The sequence below is a fragment of the Heptranchias perlo genome, chromosome 24 (genome assembly GCF_035084215.1).
Source record: "Heptranchias perlo isolate sHepPer1 chromosome 24, sHepPer1.hap1, whole genome shotgun sequence".
Lineage (NCBI taxonomy): Eukaryota > Metazoa > Chordata > Chondrichthyes > Hexanchiformes > Hexanchidae > Heptranchias > Heptranchias perlo.
Genome location: NC_090348.1, coordinates 36,257,165 through 36,273,937, shown reverse-complemented (window position 1 = coordinate 36,273,937; position 16,773 = coordinate 36,257,165). Strand labels below are relative to the sequence as shown.

The 16,773-nt window shown below is 40.7% G+C and overlaps 1 protein-coding gene across 1 annotated transcript in view; it reads right to left on the bottom strand.

Annotated features, from left to right (window-relative positions):
• The window catches only part of rbm17 (RNA binding motif protein 17), a 39,395-nt gene that overhangs the window by 19,309 nt on the left and 3,313 nt on the right, over positions 1–16,773 (bottom strand). The window contains exons 2-6 of the mRNA XM_068005093.1: positions 13,612–13,752; positions 12,616–12,732; positions 6,469–6,635; positions 4,466–4,566; positions 4,273–4,329 (exon numbers count right to left, since the gene is read on the bottom strand). Coding sequence (XP_067861194.1) covers positions 4,273–4,329; positions 4,466–4,566; positions 6,469–6,635; positions 12,616–12,732; positions 13,612–13,734 — 565 coding nt within the window. The 5' untranslated portion in view covers positions 13,735–13,752. The remainder of the gene's footprint in view (positions 1–4,272; positions 4,330–4,465; positions 4,567–6,468; positions 6,636–12,615; positions 12,733–13,611; positions 13,753–16,773) is intronic.

Here is a 16,773-nt window from a genome sequence, read left to right as displayed (position 1 = left end):
TTATTAATCTGCCTTAAAAACAAAGCTCATATGCAGAATAACAGTTTGAGTGAGTTACAAGGTCACAACATAAACAAAGGCTTCAAAGGACATCACAAACTGGAAGTCTGAATTTCAGAAGGTTATGCAAACACAGGAGTGCCAGAACACCGGTTTGTACCTGTAATTCTCCATATGCAGCAACAACAATTTGCATTTATATAGCGCCTTTAACGTAGTAAAATGTCCCAAGGCACTTCACAGGAGAGATTATCAAACAAAATTTGACACCGAGCCACATAAGGAGATATTAGAACAAAGAGGTAGGGTTTAAGGAGCATCTCAAAGGAGGAGAGAGAGGTAGAGAGGTTTATGGAGGGAATTCCATATCTTAAGGCTAGGCAGCTGAAGGTTCGAAGAAAATCGGGGATGCGCAAGAGGCCAGAATTGGAGGAGTGCAGAGATCTCAGAGGGTTGTAGGGCTGGAGGAGGTTACAGAGATAAGATGGGGTGAGGCCATGAGGGGATGTGAAAACAAGGATAAGAATTTTAAAATCGAGGCGTTGCCAGACCAGGAGCCAATGCAAGGTCCTGATCTTGGCTGGGCCGTCGACAGGGTGTTGGGTGGGAATTGCAAATGGGACAGGGAAAAAGGAAAATCAAACCTACCACTCTATGACACAATGCACTGTAAAACACTTACACAATGTCTAGCAGCTGACTCCAGCAAGTCATTGTCTCAGGCCCTGATGCATGCTCACCCCCTGGCTAGGGAATGATTGATGGCACAAGAAAACAAACAGAAATAGCTGAACAATCCAGACTTCTTTTTGACTTAGTACTGCACCAGGTGATGCATTTGTCCATTAAGCCATTAGGGTGGCTTTAAGGAGTGTTTTTAAATCCCTGAAAAAAACTCAATTTGATTTAGTCTGACCTTTTCATTGTTCTGCACTAGATCTGCTGCTTTGAAATCAATAGAAGATGTAATAAACAAAATTATATATATTCATAGTATAACGGTCGTAAACTCAAGGAGTGCAAGTTTATCTCGTATCAGTACAACAGTGTGCATTTTAGTACTTAGCTTTGATTTTTTGAGAGTGTCTCTCTGGTATGGTAAATCTCCATGCCTTGTGTTCAGTATTGCTTAATTAAAAGCTGTTTCTACTGAAGCAATTTGTGTGCAAGTGATTTAGCCAGCAATTCCCAGAGGGAGTAGTAACCCAGCTATTCACATTTGCACAAGTCAGTGAATTTATTACCGCCATTTTGTCGACTGTAAAAACAGCAATTTTGAGACATTTTGTCGTTAAAGAAAGTCACTTTATATGCTACATTTTCAAGTTATTAGTTTTCTAATACTTTCAATTCCACATTTTAAAAGTAATTTCAAGTCCCATTTTATGTTCGATGATCTCAGCCAGGGATTCTACAAGTTTGGGGGGGGGGGGGGGGGGGGGGAAGGTGAAATCAGCCCATCCTCCACCCCAATTTCAATGTAGTGAGAACTCATTGAAAAGTCACGTGTAGATGCCAGGTAAGGACAAGCTAAGGCTCAGCTGTGATGCATTCCACAGTCAAATAGTCTCCTGACACTTACTGTCCAGTCTCAGTCGAGGGCAATTAGGGATGGGCAATAAATGCTGGCCTCGCCAGCGACGCCCACATCCCGTGAACGAATTTAAAAAAATCATACGTGGAGAATGTTTACTTGACTGAGGTATCTAAGGGTTGCCAGAACCTGTAAAACTGGACTCAAACATGAGTCCACACCTTTTGGAGGAAAGAAAAAGCAAAAAATAGTTTCGTGAAATTGCCCGTCCCTCACAGTTATTTTTGTTAAAACCAGTTTCTTGCAAAAACGTAGCATCTTGATGTGGATATAAAACATCAGGCAATACCCAGGACACATTTGTTGTTTATCTTAGTAGTTCCAGTCATTGGGTTCAGAGAGTTGAAACATTTTTTCTCTCCTCACTGCTTCAGCTTTGTAAAAAAAAAATCAATCAGAGCCAAAATTCACCTTCTGACCACCTGAATTCCAGAGTCTCAGCTGTAGCTAGCAGTAGTAATTTATTTCTGCAGTTTGCTTGGTAGACAAAACTGCCCATCCATGAAGAATCTGTACAAGTTAGACAGTTCTTTACCCCTCAAAAGAGTCCTAATGGAGTTCTAACAATCATCTCAGACATAAGAGATAGGAGCAGGAATAGGCCATTCGGCCCCTTGAGCCTGCTCCGCCATTCAATGAGATCATAGCTGAGCTGATTTTTACCTCAACTCCACTTTCCCGCCTTTGCCCCAAATCCTTCGACTCCCTTGCTGATCAAAAATTTGTCTAACTCAGCCTTGAATGTATTCAATGACTCAGCCTCCACAGCTTTTTGGGATAAAGAATTCCAAAGATTCACGACCCTCTACAAGAAGAAATTCCTCCTCATTTCCATTTTAAACGGGAAATCCCTTATTCTGAGACGATGCCCCCTAGTTTTAGATTCCCCCATGAGGAGTAACATCCTCTCAGCATCTACCCTATCGAGTCCCCTCATAATCTTGTATGTTTCAATAAGATCTCCTCTCATTCTTCTAAACTCCAATGAGTATGGACCCAACCTGTTCAATCTTTCCTCATAAGACAACCCTTCCATACCCGGAATCAACCTAGTGAACCTTCTCTGAACTGCCTCCAATGAATGTATGTCCTTCCTTAAATAAGAGCACCAGAATTGTACGCAGTTCTCCAGGTGTGGTCTCACCAGCACCCTGTACAGTTGTAGCATGACTTCCCTGCTTTTATACTCCATCCCCCTAGAAATAAAGGCCAATATTCCGTTTGCCTTCCGGATTACCTGATGCACCTGTATGTTAACTTTTTGTATTTCATGTACGAGGACATCCAGATCCCTCTGTACCACAACATTTTGTAGTATTTCTCCATTCAAATAATATTTTGCTTTTTTATTTTTCCTCCCAAATTGGATGACTTCACATTTTCCCACATTATATTCCATTGGCCAAATTTTTGCACATTCGCTTAACCTGTCAATATCCCTTTGCAGACACTTTGTGTCCTCATCGCAACTTGCTTTTCCACCTATCTTTGTATCATCAGCAAATTTGGCCACAAAACACTCTGTTCCTTCATCCAAGTCATTGATATATATTGTAAATAGTTGAGGCCCCAGCATTGAGCCCCGCGGCACCCCACTAGTTACAGATTGCCATTTTGAAAATGACCCTTTTATCCCGAATCTTTGTTTTGTTAGTTAGCCAATCCTCTATCCATGCCAGTATATTACCCCCAACACCATGAGCTCTTATCTTGTGCAGTAATTTTTTATGTGGCACCTTATCGAATGCCTTTTGGAAATCCAAATATACTGCATCCATTGGTTCCCCTTTATCCACCCTGCCCGTTACTTCCTCAAAGAACTCTAATAAATTTTTCAGACATGATTTCCCCTTCATAGAACCATGTTGACTCTCCTTGATTGTATTATGAGTCTCCAAATGTCCTGCTACTACTTCCTTAATAATGGATTCTAGCATTTTCCCAATGACAGATGTTAGGCTAACTGGTCTATAGTTACCTGCTTTCTGTCACACTCCCTTCTTGAATAGGGGTGTTATGTTTGCGGTTTTCCAATCCACTGGGACCTTTCCAGAATCTAGTGAATTCTGGAAGATTACAACCAATGCATCCACTATATCTGTAGCCACTTCCTTTAAGATCCTCGGATGCAAGCCATCAGGTCCAGTGGACTTGTCAGCCTTTAGACCCATTACTTTACCTTGTACTTTTTTTCTAGTGATAGTGATTGTTTTTAGTTCCTCCCTCCCCTTTGCCGCTTGATTTTCTACCATTATTGGTATGTTATTAGTGTCTTCTACTGTGAAGATAGATACAAAATATCTGTTGAATTCCTCTGCCATTTCCTTGTTTTTCATTATTATTTCCCCAGTCTCATCCTCTAAGGGACCAATGTTTACTTTAGCTACCCTCTTCCTTTTTATATACTTGTAGAAGCTTTTACTGTCAGTTTTTATATTTCTTGCTAGTTTATTCTCATAATTTATTTTCTCCCTCTATTATTCTTTTAGTCATCCTTTGCTTTTTTTAAAAGTTTTTCCAATCGAGCTTACCAGTAATCTTCGCCATGTTGTATGTCACTAATATATTTGCAACATCTATGTTGTAAGGAGCATTTGTTGTTAAATGTTTGAGTAATGTCAGAGAAAGATATTTTATATAAAACAAATTCAGTTGACTGCGTTATTCATTGTACATACGTTCTTTGTCCTTTTCAACGAGTGACGATGGTGGGGCAATCGCTGCTCCTCCCATACCTAAAATACAACAAAATGAAGAACTTTCAACCAGTGAAATCTTTTGCCCAAATAAAAATAAATGGTGATCTCTAAATGAAAATAAATTAAAACTAATAGTCACAACACCAAGTTGTAAAAATCACGATGCACCTACTTCTTTTCCGCCTTTCTTTTTCTCTTTCTTCATCATCATCTGAGTCTAGATCTGGTTTTCTCGCAAACCCAGTAGGTTGTTCATGTCTCGCCTTCCTTCGCCTGGATATTTGAATATAGGAGAAATTGTACACTTTGACAAGTACACACTTTCTTTTTTTTTTAACAAGTATACAATACTGCTGGATCTATAGTGCATTATTCATGGTGAATCATAAATACATAGAATCCACAGTACAAAAATAGGCCATTCGGCTGAACTGGTCTATGCCAGTGTTTATACTCCACACGCGTCTCCTCCCACCCTGCCCCCGTATCTTACTATTCCCTTTTCCCTCATGTATGCATCAATCCTCCCCTTAAATGTATCAATGGTATCTGCTTCAACCACTCTATATGGCAGCATGTTCCACATTCACACTAGTCTCTATGTAAAGAAATTACTCCTAAATTATTTATTCAATCTGTTAGTGGCTATCTTGTATTTATGCCCCCTTGTTCTGGACTAACCCACAAGTAGAAACAATTTCTCCACATCCACCCTATTGAATGCAGTCAAAGTTTTGAAGATGTCTACTGGGTCTTCTCTTTTCCACAGAAAAGAGCCCTTGTCTGCTCAATCTTTCCTGATAGTTACATCCTTTCAATTCTGGTAACATCCTTGTAAATCTTTTCTGCACTTTCTCCAGTGCTTCAATAACTAGCACTTTGTAAAACATTTTTTTTTGTTTCATTACAAGTTCACCATTTCTACTTCTGGAATCAATTGCTTCTTGATCAGTCCCCGTAAAGGCAAGTTAGAATGTAAAAAAAAAATTTGAATTGATATTTAATATAAAGCAAATGGCCCTACTCAGCTAAAAAGAAAAATCTGCAAATATGAAATAAAAGCAGAGAATGCTGGAAACACAACAGATCTTGTCAACATCTGAAAAGTGAAAAGACAGGTTAACGTTTCAGGTGTAGCTCTCTTGTCAGAATTTGGTTCTGACAAAGGATCTACACAATTATCCTGCCTTTTTAGTTTTCAGATGATGATGGACCTGCTTTGTTTCCACCATTGTTTGTTTTTATGGCTGAACTCAGCCATTTAAAATGTTGCCCTGTACTGCCAAACCTGTAAGCTAATTGTTCAAAACACCGAAAGGCTTTCTGAGCAATACAAATGCTGCCACTACACTTCCCATAACAGTGGAGCACTGACACCATTTGTGCAGGACTGCTAGTAGGGAGTGCACCATTATCATGTTCATTTGCACCACTATAAATGAGAAGATAGCAAAATTCTGCATTTTCACAATTAAACTCATACATATAGTGTAATTTACTGGCCAATGCTGCCAGTGTGGTTTCTATCGACTGGAATTGGCTGACAAAACTACGAGCTCTTTTAAATATGAAAAAAACTGCAGAGTGTCTGCTGTCTGTACCACTATAATGTTTTGTTAAAAAAGTGAGCTACAGCTACTATGAAGCAAAACTGATACTGAAGTCTTTGTAGCCAGTGCCAAAGTTTACAAAAAAACCCATAACCTACTCTACCTTTCATACTCTTGAATCCATTTCTCTCCAATGTATCTACCTAAATCCTCTTGACCTGCCTCCACTATCTCCTGGGAACTCTTCCATATATTCATCTGTGCAAAGAACTTGAAACTAAACTGTTGTTCAGGTTGCCATATAGAGAATTCACAGATAGCACAAAACAAGCTGCAAGGAAAAGAAGTGAGAACATACAAGCAATGTTGAAACTTCAAACAGGTCCACTTAAGAGAATCTTGGACATTGTTTCCATATTATGGGGCCAACTTTCCCATGCCAGAATTGTTTTTGAGCAGTAGAAATAGATGGTTTTGTTGATGTTAAGAAAATTTTAAAACTCTTATGTTGAAGGCCCGAAACTTAAACCTAACTATTCGAAGAGTTAATGTAACAGGTTACAGATACACATTTTTGGTGAACTAGTATTTTGGTATTCTTCTTTCAAGATTTCCAAATACCTACTTTTCTCTTTCTTCAATTTCTTTCTGTCGCTCCAGCTCACGCTGTCGCTGTCTGTCCTCACGCTGCCGTTTTACAACTTTCTCATAGTCATTTGGGTACATGGGGTCATACTCATCAGCCAGCGGGATCAGCACCTCTCCAGAAGAGAATCCACTTGGTACAGGGTCCTTGGAAGGAGTAACAACATTTGATATTCTAAATAATAAAGTAAATATATAAAAAAACCTCCTCCTATAAAAAAAAGAAAATGTCATTCAAGTATTTCAATTCACCTGCTCGTATCGAAATCAAATCATGCCGTGCTGAGGATGTCATTCCAGTGTAACAATTTTTCATGTTTTATAGCAAAGCTATCACATCCTAATTACTGCAACTGATTTTCTTTTAAGAAACTGTTTCCAGTGGCAGAAGGGTCAGTGAGTAGAGGACACAGATTTACGGTAATTGGCAAAAGAACCAGAGGTGAAATGAGGAGACTTTTTTTTACAGCAGCAAGTTATGATCTGGAATGCACTACCTGAAAGGGTGGTGGAAACAGTTTCAGTAATAACTTTCAAAAGGGAATTGGATAAATACTTGAAGGGGGAAAATTTGCAGGGCTACAGGGAAAGAGCAGGGAAATGGGACTAATTGGATAGCTCTTTCAAAGAGCTGGTGCAAGTACGATGGGCTGAATGGCCTCCTTCTCTGCGGTATCATTCTATGATTCTAATTCATTTTTGCAATATAAAAAATGTTTTAATTCTAAAAATTGAAACACAAAAACAATGTTCAAAACAATTTATATTTGTAATTGTTCAGATGTTCTAATGAGGGATCCCACTCACAATATTAATACTTATCTCTTTCTCAAGCTGTCTAGCCTCCTGTGCACTTCCAGAATGTTCTGTATTATTTCTGGTTTGCAGCACTCGCAGTTTTCTTTTTAACTTCTACTTATCCACTGTGGATGCAATCTGCACTTGTAGCTTACAGGTAAACCATAAATAGGTAAATCTGAAAAGCCAATACATTTCATGGAACGATGGCACCAGTACTGGGACAGGAAGGAGCTGTATCGTTGGGACGGGCTCCACCTGAACCGGAATGGGACTAATGTCCCAGCAGAAAGGATAAATAGGGCTGTCAATAGGACATTAAACTAGTAAGACGGTGGGGGGGGAAGGGATCTGGGGAAGATAACATAAGTCTGAAGAAAAAAGAAATAGGAAATGAGAGTAAAGGTCAGACCAAGTTAAAGAATAAAAGGTAACATAAACGGTCAGGGAACAAATACAGCTACAGAACATAAGTGCAAATGACTTAAAAACAAAGGGTGGGGAACAATTGCTAAAAACAAATTAATTTGCCAGTACAGCAATGTGCACAGCATCCAAAACAAAACGGGGGAAACTGGAGGCGATAATTCAGTGAGGAGCCAGATGTGGTAGGGATAACTGAAACATGGCTACATAGGAACAGGACTGCCAGTTAAATATTGCAGGATATAATATATTTAGAAAGGATAGGGAAGGAAGAAGCGGGGGTGGGGCAGCTGTACTAATTAGAGACAACATAATGGCAATAGAAAAAAGGGACATAAGTAACATTAAGATAGAAACAGAATCCAAATGAATTGAGACAAAGGAAAGAAGGGATCATTCACGTTAATAGGTATATTCTACAGACCACCGAATAGTGGAGGGGAAGTGGAGGATGAAATATATAAACAAATCTATGAAATGAGTAAAAAGCATCAAATAATAATCATGGGAGATTTCAGCTAACCCCAAATAAACTGGCAAGAAGAGGTAGGGAAAGGAGAAAAGGGGAATGGAGTTTTTACACTGTAAACATGACTCCTTTCTTACCCAATATGTGAGAAGCCCAACAAGAGAGGAATCACTGCTGGATCTAGTAATGGGAAATGAACCAGAACAGATAAGAGAAGTAAGCCTAGGGGGACATCTAGGCAATAGCGATCATAACATAATAAGGTTTAAAATAATGATTGAGAAAGACATAAGTAAGACAAAGACCAAAGTAATAGATTAGAAAAAAGCTAATTTTGAGGAGATAAGAATGGATCCAGGGAAGGTAAACTGGAAAAAAAAGACAGACCAAGAAATAGAACAGCAGTGGATAATATTCAAAACGGTGATCAAGAGAGTTGAGGAGAAATATATTCCTCTAAAAAGAGCAAACTAGCCAATAATGAAACACCATGGATGAATAAAGAGATAAGGATAAAATTGAAACTAAAGAAAAAGGCATACTCTAGCTACATCAACAATAAAGGAGGATGACAAAAGGGAATACAAAGAAGTTAGGAAATAGGTCAAAAAAACAATTAGAAAAACAAGGAAGAACTACTACATTAAATTATCAAGGAATATAAGTAGAAATAGTAAAGTATTCTACAGGCACATAAATAACAAAAGAAAAATCAGAATACGGATAGGGTCACTAAGGGATGCACAAGATAAACGCACATGTAATGGCAGCAAAATGGCAGAAATATTGAATAGTTACTTAGCCTTCGTATTTACCAAGGAGACTAACAAGGCGGGCAGGACATTAGAAGGAGGGGTTGAAAAAGAAAGATAATTGATAAACTAATCAAACTTAGGGAGGATAAGACCCCTGGTCCGCATGGATTGCATCCGCGAATATTAAAAGAAGTTAGGGAGGAGGTAGCAGAGACACTATTACATATATATATAAAAATTCACTAGAAAAGAGAAAAGTGCAAGAGGACTGGCAGACAGTTAATGTTATCCCTATATTTAAAAAGAGAGATAGAACAAGTCCAGGGAACTATAGACCAGATGGCTTAACGTTGGTGGTAGGAAAGATAATAGAATTTTTTACTCTAGATGCATCTAGAGAACGAAAATATAATAATCAGCACAGATTTTAGAAGGGAAAATCATGCTTGACCAACCTTATTAAATTCTTAGAAGTTACAGAAAGAGTAGACAAGGGTAATGCAGTAGATAGAATCATAGAATAGTTACAACATGAAAGGAGGCCATTCGGCCCATTAAGTCCGTGCCCGTTCTCTGCAAGAGAAATCCAGCTTGTCCCACTCCCCGGCCCTATCCCCGTAGTCCTGCAAATTTTTTCCCTTCAAGTACTTATCCAATTCCCTTTTGAAAGCTACGACTGAATCTGCCTCCACCACCCCCTCAGGCAGTGCATTCCAGATCCTAATCACATATACCCCCAGATCTCTGTTCCTGCACCCCTTTTAGAATTGTACCCTTTAGTTTATATTGCCTCTCCTCGTTCTTCCTACCAAAATGTATCATTTCACACTTTTCTGCGTTAAATTTCATCTACCACGTGTCCGCCCATTCCACCAGCCTGTCTATGTCCTCTTGAAATCTATCACTATCCTCCTCACTGTTCACTACCCTTCCAAGTTTTGTGTCATCTGCAAATTTTGAAATTGTGCCCTGTACACCCAAGTCCAAGTCATTAATATATATCAAAAAAAGCAATGGTCCTAGTACCGACCCCTGGGGAACACCACTGTATACCTCCCTCCAGTCCAAAATACAACCGGTCACCACTACTCTCTGTTTCCTATTACTTAGCCAATTTCGTATCCATGCTGCCACTGCCCCCTTTACTCCATCGGCTTCAACTTTGATGACAAGCCTATTATGCGGCACTTTATCAAACGACTTTTGGAAGTCCACATACACCGCATCACCCGCCTTTATTGACACTCTGTTACTCATCAAAAAACTCAATCAAGTTGGTTAAACACGATTTGCCTTTAACAAATCCGTGCTGGCTTTCCTTAATTAATCCACACTTGTCCAAGTGACTGTTAATTTTGTCCCGGATTATTGTTTCTAAATGTTTTCCCACTACCAAGGTTAAACTGACTGGCCTGTAGTTGCTGGGTTTATCCTTACACCTTTTTTTGAACAAGGTGTTACATTTGCAATTCTCCAGTCCTCTGGCACCACCCCATATCTAAGGATCCAACATTGCTTCCTTCCTCATTGGGCCGGAAACATACCGGTCAAGAAAGTTCTCCTGAACACTTAAAAAAATTCCTCCCCCTCTTTTCCCCTTACATTATTACTATCCCAGTCTACATTAGGATAGTTGAAGTCCCCCATTATCACTACTCTATGGTTCTTGCACCTCTCTGTAATTTCCCTGCAAATTCGCTCCTCTATATCTTTCCCACTAGTTGGTATAGAATACCCCCAGTAGTGTAATAGCACCTCTATTGTTTAACTCTAACCAAATAGATTCTGTCCTTGACCCCTCCAGGACATCCTCTCTCTCCAGCACTGCAAAATTCTCCTTAATCAATACTACCACCCCCTCTCCTTTCTTTCCTTCCCTATCTTTCCTGAACACCTTGTATCCAGGAATATTTAGTACCCAATCCTGTCCTTTTTTGAGTCAGGTCTCCGTTATCGCCACAACATCATATTCCCATGTGGCTAATTACACCTACAGCTCACCAACCTTGTTTACTACACTTCGTGCCTTTACACACATGCACTATAAACCTATCTTAGACCTTCTTGTATTCTCTCTTAGTCTGATCCCATCTAATACTGTACTATTCCTTGCTCTAGTGCTATCTGTCTCTCCCAATCCTTTATGCACCTTGTTTCTCCTTTCCAATGTTACGTCCTGGTGTCCACTGTAATATATTTGGATTTTCAAAAGGCCTTCAATAACGTACAGCATTGAAGACTCATGGCTAAGGTCAGAGCATGTGGAGTCAGGGGACAGGTAGCAGAATGTATAGCAAGCTGGCTACAAAACAGAAAAGAGAGTAGGGGTTAAAGGTAGCTACTCAGACTGGCAAACGGTGGCAAGTGGCATTCCACAGGGATCGGTGCTGGGACCACTGTTGTTCACAATTTACATTAATGATTTGGATTCAAGAGTCGGAAGTACAATTTCAAAATTTGCGGATAACACCAAACTGGGGGGATGTAGTTAATACAAAGGAAGAATGTGTCAAAATGCAAGAGGACATTAATAAACTTGCAGAATGATCATTTATTGGCAAATGAATTTCAATATAGATAAGTGTGAGATGGTGCATTTTTGTAGGAAGAATAAGGGGGCCAACATACTGCTTGGATAATAGAGTCCAAACAGGATGGAGGAGCAAAGGGATACAGTTACACAAATCACTAAAAGTAGCGATACAGGTTAATAAGACATTAAAAAAAAAGCAAATCAAGTGCTCGGGTTCATTTCTAGAGGGATAGAGTTGAAAAGCAAAGAAGTTATATGAAACTTTTATAGAACCTTGGTTAAACCACACTTGGAGTATTGTGCACAGTTCTGGTCTCCATATTATTGAAAGGATAAAGAGGCATTGAAAAGGCAAAAAAGATTCACAAGGACGATACCAGGATATCCTTATCAGGGAAGGCTAACAGGCCGGGGCTCTTTTCTCTAGAAAAGAGAAGGCTGAGGGGTGACCTGATAGAGGTCTTTAAGATAATGATGGGATTTGATAGGGTATACGTAGAGAAAAAGTTTCCACTTGTGGGGGAGTCCAAAACTAGTGATCATAAATATAAAATAGTTGCTAATAAATCCAATAGGGAATTCAAAAGAAACTTCTTTACCCAAAGAGTGGTAAGAATGTGGAACACGCTACCACAAGGAGTGGTTGAGACAATTAGCATAGATGCAGTTAAGAGGAAGCTAGATAAGCACATGAGGGAGAAAGGAATAGAAGGGTATCCTGATAGGGTTAGATGAAGTCGGGAGGGAGGAGGCTCGTGTGGAGCATAAACGCTGGCATAGACCAGTTGGGCTGAATGGCCTGTTTCTGTGCTGTTGCTTCAATGTTCTTTGCTTTTGTTCAAAATCAAATTTAATTCAAACCCCTCTCTAAGTTAGTTGATCTGAACCAGGATGCTGGTGTTGGTCCCTAGGTTAAGGAGCCAACAATCAGCCAGGTTTCCCATTCCTGATTGCTATTCAGCCATCCCTGCTTAATCAGTTTTGCCCATGATATTCCCTGTGGCCACTTGGGCAAGGTACCAAGGATGCCTGGACCTGTGATAAGATACCTCCTCCAGCAAGGAGTCAACAGCCACAGGAAAGAGCAAGAAAAATATTTTAAAACAATAAAAGGTATCATTCATTAGAATTCACAGTGATTCTTACCTTTAAACCAGATGCTATATGAGGTGGTGTGTCAACAATCTGCCTGTCTTCTCCAGAGCTGCCTCTCTTTAGGTCTATCACTGGAGCTAAAACTGTGCTCTGCTTTGAACGTTGGGTCTAAAAACAAATGTAGACATGATTTAGAACCGGTGACACTTTCTATCAAAACAAAGTCTTCCCACCAAAAAGATGGCAAATACAGATATAAAATGCGTGGGACTTGAATAAACCGTCCCTTCACAATACTCTCTGACAGTAACATATTTCCTATCTCTTGCTGATATACACTATCACAAACAGGACATCTCATATAACATTTAAGATGTGGGCTTTCACTGTGCGTGTGTGAATAACCAACAAGTGACAAAAGTCATATAAACTTGTTTAACAAAAACAGCATGTCATTTTGCTTTTTAAAATAATCATCTATCCTCTTTACACACCCACCATGTTGTGCACATTTCTTCTGCCATAAAGATGAGTCAGCAACCTGCTCCCATTGAGTAACTGGCCTCGAGCCACTCCTCCTGAGTCACCCATCAATTTTCCCTTGAGCTCTGTAGCAAAGTGCTGGATGAAGACCTGACACTCCAGCAGAAACTGGAAGCATCATGAGCCACAAAAGCCCAGGATTCAGTTTATACCGGTTTATTGTGATCTCACACACGAAATCGTAAGAAATGTTGAGTGGATATTAGACACCTCCCCACAAGATGAGAGAGGGGGAAAAATTCCAGAACAAGATTCAACACATCTTAGTGGGTGACATCAAAGCTGAGTACAGAAGCAGTTCTCTTCTCATACAGGGAAGATGCACAACACAGAAAGATTGAAGAAAATACCTTTCAGGGGATGTTGCTCAACAGCTAGCCATTCAGTACAAATATGTGAATAGCTGACTTAAAAGTCTCCTTTGTTCAGAAATGTTTGATAGTAGACCGCTGTAATTCCAGACTGACTTGAAAGCAAACAATGGGCTAAAAATAAAAGTATTACCTTTGCTTGCGTAAGTGTCGCTTTCTTCACTTGTAGCTGAGACTGAAGAAGTTTGAAGTTTTTTGACCAACCCTCTGTCTTTGAGTCACTGGTCTCCACACCTAAGTCATCGTAGAGTGACATTGTGTCTTCTCTTTACAGCTGGAATGAATAGAAAATAAAATTATTCCGTTTAATCAAGCTAAGGATTCAATAGGCAATGGTGAAACATTCAGAGATTTGTCAAATTTGACATCATCCCCCAACAGGTTCAAGTGGACTGATACAAGTAACCAATATAGTATGAAAGAAATTATTCAATTGTTGGGATTGACAATTAATCGTGTAGACAAAAGCAGTGCAAATCAGTGGGAGTCACTTCCCCGCAAAGGGGGATAAAGAGGGAAGTCAATATATTCAGAACAAAAAGCAAAAATACTGCAAATGCTGGAAATCTGAAACAAAAACAGAAAACCTTGAAGACACTCAGCAGATCAAACAGCATCCTTCAAGAAAACATGAGTCAGGAAATGATTAAAAGGCAGAAGCGATATGCACAGGAGACAAGGTGCGGCATACAGAGAAATAAAAGACATAGGAGACACAGAGAACGAGAAGAGCTAAAGGGGGAATAAGTTAGTGGAATGTGAAGCACTCGCTTGAATCACAAGGTCGTGGGTTCAAGCCCCAGAGACTTGAACACTTAATCTAAGCTGACACTTGAGTGCAGTACGGAGGCAGTGCTGCCCTGTCGGAAGTGCTGAATTTCAGATGAGACGTTAAACCAAGGCCCTCTCAGGTGGACATAAGAGATCCCGAGGCACTATTCAAAGAAGAACAGGTGACTTCTCCTAGTGTCCTTATCTTAATGCTTCCTGCGTGCAAATTGGGTGCCAAGTTTCCTACAATTCAAAAGTACTTCAGTGGCTGTGAAGCACTTTGAGATGTCCTAAGGTCATGAAAGGCCCTATATAAATGCAAGTTTTTTCTTTCACACCCCATGAGAGATCATTCAGCTGAAATAAAAATAGGAAATGCTAGAAATACACAACAGGTCTGTAAAGAGAAAAGGCAGGATAGCATTTTGGGTTATACCCGAGATTTTTTTCCCCTCTTTCCAGACCTACTATGTATTCCTGAAATTCTCAGGTTTTTTTGACTTTAGATGGTCACCATTTGCAGTTTTGTTTCTTTTTATCTCTCCAAGGTCATTCAGGTGACATTCAGGGGTACAAGCATTCCCCTCTCACTTTTCGCTCCCTCATATTGGGGGTCACATAGGGAGGGGACAAAATTAAGAGGAGCCTCCCCTGATGTTCTGGCGTTTTTTTGTTGCTGTATTATATCTTAAAGATACTGAGCAAAGGTAACAACAAAATTCACCCTGCAAAGTTCACTGTATTATTTTTGTCATATAGATGTTTATACCTTTGAATATCAAGGATATTTTTGTAACTATTCTTTAAATGGAAAACTATATGGAGAAAGTATTATCTTTTATTTGTAATGAAACAGCTACAAGACTACTTTGATAAAAACTACAAAAGTGATAAAGTATCTGTTGATTTATTCAGACCTGCCAAGTCTCATTTATTTCCAAAGGCAGTCAGTAGATTGTAGATTTTGAGATTAAAAACACATTACCTTTCAGTGTGTCTCATAATGGGGGTGAGAGGAAGGACACCAGTATTAATTTCAAAGTATTTGCACAGTAGCCCATTTTTTCACTCCGAAAAGATTTTTTTTTTAAAAGTCTGCCTCTGGCAATACTGTGCATCAAAACCTTCACGATTTATTCATAACACTTTTTTTTGTTAAAAAGTGTTTCCCAAATCTTACAAGTGCAGAATGCTCCCAGCACAAATTTCAAAAAGGCAGCCAGGACAGGAGGAAATAACTAGTCCAGAAAACCCAGATCATCAAATCAGCATCCTTCCACAATGCCTCCAAATAGTAGGCTACCTAGTGATTGTTTCTCTGAAAGCACATGACATTCTCTATTATATGCCAGTTGCCCTGGCCATGTACAAACTGTAGAAAATCCAGCCCCACTCATCTTTCCACAGAAAGGTGTGCAAAATTGGCTGCTCAACAAGAGAACAGTCCTTGCTCCCCTACAGTGACTGAGCTCAGGGAAACAGCTGCCCCTATAGCTCAAATACATTCTCCATTCTGAACCATACAGATCAGGCAAATCCCAAGTTTGATTGCCAATCTATGCAAAGTTAGTCGATCTCAGCAAGGATTTGGGGGGGGGGGGGTGGGATTGAGGGGAGGAAGGTGGATTGGGGGGAGGTGGGATTGAGGGGAGGAAGGTGGATTGGGGGGGGGGGGATTGAGGGGAGGAAGATGGATGGGAGGAAGGTGGATTGAGGGGGGGGGGGGGATTGATGGGAGGAAGGTGGATTGAGGGGGGGGGATTGATGGGAGGAAGGTGGATTGAGGGGGGGATTGATGGGAGGGAGGTGGATTGAGGGGGGGGATTGATGGGAGGGAGGTGGATTGAGGGGAGGAAGGTGGATTGAGGGGAGGAAGGTGGATTGAGGGGAGGAAGGTGGATTGAGGGGAGGAAGGTGGATTGAGGGGAGGAAGGTGGATTGAGGGGAGGAAGGTGGATTGAGGGGAGGAAGGTGGATTGAGGGGGGGGGGATTGATGGGAGGGAGGTGGATTGAGGGGGGGATTGATGGGAGGGAGGTGGATTGAGGGGAGGATTGATGGGATTGAGGGGGGATTGAGGGGGGATTGAGGGGGGATTGAGGGGAGGAAGGTGGATTGAGGGGAGGAAGGTGGATTGAGGGGAGGAAGGTGGATTGAGGGGAGGAAGGTGGATTGAGGGGAGGAAGGTGGATTGAGGGGAGGAAGGTGGATTGAGGGGAGGAAGGTGGATTGAGGGGAGGAAGGTGGATTGAGGGGAGGAAGGTGGATTGAGGGGAGGAAGGTGGATTGAGGGAGAGGGAATTGATGGGAGGAAGGTGGATTGAGGGGGGGATTGATGGGAGGAAGGTGGATTGAGGGGAGGATTGATGGGAGGAAGGTGGATTGAGGGGGGGATTGATGGGAGGAAGGTGGATTGATGGGGGGGGGGACTGATGGGAGGAAGGTGGATTGATGGGAGGAAGGTGGATTGATGGGAGGAAGGTGGATTGATGGGAGGAAGGTGGATTGATGGGAGGAAGGTGGAT